Source organism: Sapajus apella, unplaced genomic scaffold, assembly GCF_009761245.1.
Source record: "Sapajus apella isolate SASKATOON/1434 unplaced genomic scaffold, GSC_monkey_1.0 scaffold2, whole genome shotgun sequence".
Lineage (NCBI taxonomy): Eukaryota > Metazoa > Chordata > Mammalia > Primates > Cebidae > Sapajus > Sapajus apella.
Window position 1 is genome coordinate 52,755,512 of NW_022436942.1, and position 6,000 is coordinate 52,761,511.

The 6,000-nt window shown below is 49.3% G+C and overlaps 1 protein-coding gene across 2 annotated transcripts in view; it reads left to right on the forward strand.

Moving 5' to 3' along the window:
- PLXNC1 (plexin C1) overlaps window positions 1–6,000 on the forward strand; it is a 158,709-nt gene that overhangs the window by 38,732 nt on the left and 113,977 nt on the right. For both annotated transcript variants that reach the window (XM_032297975.1, XM_032297982.1), the window contains exon 4: window positions 613–713. In XM_032297975.1, coding sequence (XP_032153866.1) covers window positions 613–713 — 101 coding nt within the window. The remainder of the gene's footprint in view (window positions 1–612; window positions 714–6,000) is intronic.

The following is a 6,000-nucleotide window of genomic DNA, read 5'->3' on the forward strand; positions in this document are numbered from 1 at the left end:
ACTAAAAATACAAAATTAGCCAGGTGTGGTGGTAGATGCCTATTATCCCAGCTACTCAGGAGGCTGAGGCAGGAGAATCACTTGAACCTGGCAGGCGGAGGTTGCCGTGAGCATAGATTGTGTCATTACACTCCAGCCTGGGCAGCAAAAGCAAAACTCTGTCTCAAAAAAAAACAAAAAACAAAAAATGCGGATTCCTGGCCAGACACAGTGGTGCATACTAGCAATCTCAGCACTTTTGGGAGGCTAAGGTGGGAGGAGCACTTGAGCCCAGAAGTTTGAAACCAGCTCCTGCAACATAGTGAGACCCTGTGTCTTTAAGAAAAAAATTTTTTAAATAAAAAAATGCACATTCCTAGGCTCCGCCCCCACACTTAGCAAGAGCCTCTGTGGCAGAGGCCTGGGAATCTGCACTGTCAGAAGCTCCCCAGGTGATCCCCATACAACGACTTCGTGTCCTAGAACTTGAGACCCGCTGCCCCGCACCGATATGGAGGTGTTCTGAGCCCAGGTTGATCCATAGGCTCTCTTTGGCCTTTGTCAGATAAGGTGTTGTCGTTTTCCTGCTGTTGCTTTTAACTCCGTCTGAACCACTGTCCTCTTTCTTTTTAGGTGAGGAGAATTCGTGTTGCAAACTGCAATAAACATAAATCCTGTTCGGAGTGTTTAACAGCCACAGATCCTCACTGCGGTTGGTGCCATTCGCTACAAAGGTATCTCCTGAATTCTTTCTCACCAACTCGCATTTTCGAAAGCCTCATGCGGCAGAACACTTGTTGCCCTACTTTAACGATCCGTTCCAGTGACCTGAGGGAACTGATGTCTTCCTCGACTAAAATCTCCTTGTGCAATCCTAATGAATTCCCAACGATGTTTCCAGCCGTGTCCGTGCTATTCAATCGCTGGACCCGGGGGCTCCCCAGTCTGCGGGCGGGAGGGGCAGGTGTGCAGCCTTCGGGAGCAGGGGCGAGAGCAGGCAGGTTTGGCTTTTACTTTCTCCAGAGTTCGCCAAGACTCGAGAGAGAGGCGAAAGGTCCCCCCTCCGAGAAGATAAAAGAATAGAGATGTTTGAAAATTTTTCAGATGAATCCCCATCATGTCATGTATTCTGTTCGCTCCGCGGAAGCCTCGTTATTGATGGCGCTGTCTCCTCATGTGCCGCGCAGCTGTGGGCCTGATGTACAGTCTCAGTCTCCGGGCAGAATCTGCCCAGCCTGGTCTGGAATGACGATGTTCACGACCCATCTAGGCTCAGGGGCGACTCGGAGCGGCTTCCCCGCCATGGCAGTCTCCTAGCGTCGCTGGGCCTGGCCTGGTTGGATTCGCCGTCACCATGGCAACCCAGTACTGGGGCTCTTGCCTGAGAAGCAAAGAAGAGAGCCTTCGCTGCAGCTCAGGCAGGAGGGGGGGAACCATAACAGTGTCTGTCAGTTTGGTGCTTTCAGTTTTTAAAGGTGAAAAGGATAAGAAAGAGCAGAGCAGGTGGAGAGATGCTGAAGGCTGAACCAGCGGACCGTTTGGGGATAGAAAAGAGGGGGAGGAAGGCAATTGGGGACCGGTGGGGGAGGCAGCCAAGAGAAATGAAGGGAGAGGAGGGAAACGCAATACAAGCAAGACGTTTAGGAAACAAACGAAAAATATGGGGATGGAATTAATTAAGAGTTCACGGGGGAAGGCACAATCCGAGCTGTAGCAGGAAGAATAATTGGCCCTGCCATTTGCTACGCTTCCTTACCGGGCTGTTTCCGTCAGAGTCACTGGCAGACAAACGAAGCAAGGGCCAGGAAAATGCTCATGAATAATTCACTGATCACGAACAGGATTTATTTGTTGCACACTCACTGAGCAGTCTTGCCATAATCTTTTAGATCCATTCATTTATGTAGCATCCCTGCCTATTTGTAGAGCTGTGTACAGGAGTCAATTCGATAATGGTGGCGACGATGGTGGTGATTAAATTGCCACATGGAGCTAGTGGTTACTGCATTGACAAGCTCAGCTCTGGCGCTCGTGGGAGATGTCCAAGCCAGTGATATGAATTTGGGAGTCGGTAGTATTTTAGATGGTACTTAGAGAAGCCTTAAAACCAGATGAGGGAGTGAGCATTGATTGAGGAGAGAAGTTTGAGAACTGAGCATTGAGGGGCTGTGGTGTTTAGGGATTGGGGAGAAGAAAGGGAAACAGAACAAAAAATAAGGAGGGAGCGTCAGAAGGGGAACAGGAAAAACTGGAGAGGGTGGTCTCCTGGAAGCCAAGGAAAGAAAGGAGGAGGCAGCGATCAGATCCGCTGGGTCAGATTCAGCTGAGAGGTCAAGCAGGAGAAGAAAAGAATGAATCCATGGCACTTAGCAGGTGACAATGGGGGACTGCTGGGAATGTCATTGTTAGGAGTGGCACTCAATCCACAAGAGACAATGGGAAGATAAGACCTTAAGCAGGGACAGCTTAGAGGAGCCTTACTGAAAAAGGCAGCCAAAAAAAATGAAGCAGACACTAGAGGAGAAAGTAGAGTCCAAAGAGCTTCGTCTTTTTAAGATGTGTGAAATAACAGTGCACGTCTGCGCTGTTGGGAAAATTTCAGAGAGGGAGAGAAGGATGATACAGGAGAGAGGAGGGTTGTGGAGTGCTGTCTTTCAGCAGGTGGAAGAAAATAGGACCTGGTATGGCAGCGGGGAGGCCAGCCTCAGACAGGAAGGACCACTGGCCCCTCATCCTCAGTGATGGGAGGAAAGGTAGAGAATCTGGGCCCTAGCACAGGGAGGTGGCAGAGGCCTGTGTGGAGTCTTCTCCTGTTGCTCACATTACTTTCAGTGGCCTAAGGCCATTGAGAGTAAGGAGAAAAAGAGAGAGGAGTGGACTGGAAGAGTGGGAGAGAGAACAGAGTAAGGAAATACAGAACAGTGGCCAGGCAGCATTGGGGCCCACTTGAGGTTGGTGGTCTTGTGTTTGAAGTGAGTGGCTTTGTCTTTCTCAAGCTGTGTTCAGCTCCGGTGGTGTAGCTGTAGGCTCAGAAAAGTTAGCTTTCGCCAGTGTGGGGGCTTTGCCAGAAAATACATCAAGAGGGGAGAGCGTGGCCGGGGAGTTGAGGGAGCATGTAAGGGATGGATGACGATATTGATGTGGATTTGATTCATATAATGATGGCCTCTGGGCTCTAAGGAGGGAAGTAAGGACCTGATGAGGGTAGGGATGTGGAAAGATGGCAGAGTCTGTGTTGGAGGTTGAAGTTGAGTTTCAGGATTGCTGGGGGCGAGCGTGGTGGCTCACGCTTACAATCCCAGCACTTTGGGAGGCCAAAGCGGGTGGATCACTTGAGCCCAAGAGTTTGAGACCAGCCTGGGCGACGTGGTGAAGACATCATCTTTACAAAAAATATAGACATTAGCTGGGTGTGGTAGTGTGCGCTTGTCATCCCAGCTACTCGGGAGGTTGAGGTGGAAGGCTTGCTTGAGTCCCGGAGGCAGAAGTTACAGTGAGCTGAGATCATGCCACTACTTTCCAGCTTGGGTGACAAAGTGAGACCCTGTCAAAAAAAAAGAAAAATTGTTGGAACTAGAGAACTGGAAAGGGGAATTGTTGGACTATGGTGGCTTGATATTGAGGTCATGGAGGGGTGGAGTTATTGGCAATGACAAGGCCTGCCATATGATTGTCAAGATCATTGGCAGAGAGGGGTCAAGAAACTGAGGTGGTTACCAGAGTACTGAATGGCTCCGTCATCTGTGTGGACATGACAGTCACCAAGAGAGGGAGGAGCTACATGTTCGAGGAACAAAGGAAAATGGCTGGGGCTGGGGTGTTCTGTAATGATCACAACGAGGAGGGGCCTGGGCTGGTTTGAGCTGAATGCATGGGGAGGTGGTTTGCACTGATGGCATGTGATTGAGCTTCCTCGAAGCTGGGGAGGAGGCGTTGGAAAGAGAGAAGAAAGATCTTCCAGAAGAGGCTGTAAGACACAAGTAGGACACGTAGATGAGGGAGAGGAAGCAGCCAGGCCTTGAGAGGGGGTTGGGGAAGCTGTGTCCTCGAGGGAGAGCTGGTTTCAGTCCTATTGAGAAGGTGAAAGGAACAATCACAGAAGAGGTTGAAGACATTGGGGCTTCTTTGATAACTGGCTACGAGTTCCAGCCTTTTGTTTGTTTTGAGATAGGGTCTGTCATCCAGGCTGGAGTGCAGTGGTGCAATCCCGGCTCACTACGGCCTACCCCTCCCTAGGCTCAGATGATCCTCCCACCACAGTCTACCAAGTAGTTGGGACCACAGGTGCGCACCACCATGCCCAGCTAATTTTTTTTTAATTTGTATTTTGTAGAGATGGTATTTCACTGCATTGCCCAGGCTGGTCTTAAACTCCTGGGCTCAAGCAATCCTCCCTTCTTGGCCTCCCAAAGTGTTAGAGATGTGGGCCACTGTGCCCGGCTGAAAGCCTGCTTTTGCTCTTACTCCCTCATCCCTATCCAATGTGCTTCAAAAGAGTGATACATTTAAAATCCAAATCAGATCATGCCACTCCCCAGCTTAATACCCTCCCCTGGCTTTCCATCTTAGAATGCAGTCTGGGCTGGGCATGGTGGTTCACACCTGTAATCCCAGCACTTTGGGAGGCCAGGGCAGGTGGATCACCTGAGGTCAGGAGTTCAAGACTAACCTGGCCAACATGGTGAAACCCCATCTCTGCTAAAAATGCAAAAATTTAGCTGGACATGGTGGCGCGCACCTGTAATCCCAGCTACTGGGGGAGGCTGAGGCAAGAGAATCGCTTGAACCCAGGAGGCAGAGGTTGCAGTAAGCCGAGAGCACGCCACTGTACTCCAACCTGGGTGACAGAACAAGACTCTATTTAAAAAAAAAACAAAACACTGTTTGACCCCCTTGCTGCCAGGGCCTGCATACCAGGCTTTCTGCGATCTGGCCTTTCACTACTTCTCTGACCTGCCATTTTCTCCATTGTTTACTCAATCCCAGACATCCTGATATAAGACTATACCGACCATGTTCCTGTCCCGGGGACTTTGCATGTGCTGTTTCCTCATTCTAGTACATTCTTCCCCACATCTTTTTATGGCAGACTCTTTCTTGACTATCTGGTCCTAGAACACACATCTGTCTCCACCTGCCTCCCCAGCCTTCAGGAGCCTCCCCTCACTCACAGTGACATTACTGTTTTATTTCCTTCATGGCCCATCACTATTAGGAATGACCTTACATCTCTACCTCTCCCTTTATTGAAATGTGCTCAAAAAACGTGAGTTAAATGAATGAGATGGGCTGAGTGATTGGTAAACTCCACCAATAGCAGGTTGAGACTTGTGCCTTAGGCCTTATAAGACATTCTGGAGTCATGGAGCGATGGCCCTTTACAGCCACGTCAGATCACTTGGTTGCAAAATGGCTGGATTCTGGCCTACAATGAAATGAAACAAAGTCTCAGATCCGTGACTCATGTGAAGCTCCCAGTACCATTCAAAATTAGGAATTCTAAAGGGGGATGTTTCCTTATAATGGTAGAGCCTCCCACTGTGTTTATTTTAAATGTCACAGATTTATTTAGAAAAATAATTTCTTTTCTCTGTTGGGAAGGTTGAGTTTTCTTGCATACGTGTCTAGAAAGTGGAATGGGCGGGGAGAGGCAAGAACACTGTCTTCGCTACCTTTTGATCAGATGTTAAGAATAGGCATCCAGGCTGGGCACGGTGGCTCACACCTGTAATCCTAGCACTTTGGGAGGCCAAGGCGGGCAGATCACCTGAGATCAGATCACCTGAGATCAGGTGATCTGAGCCTGGCCAACGTGGTAAAACCCCATCTCTACTAAAAATATAAAAATTAGCCAGGTGTGGTGGCACATGCCTGTAATCCCAGCTACTCAGGAGGCTGAGGCAGGAGAATCACTTGAACCCAGGAGGTGGAGGTTGAGGTGAGCCAAGATCACACCACTGCACTCCAGCCTGGGTGACAGAATGAGACTCCATCTCAAAAAAAAAAAAAAAAAAAAAAAGG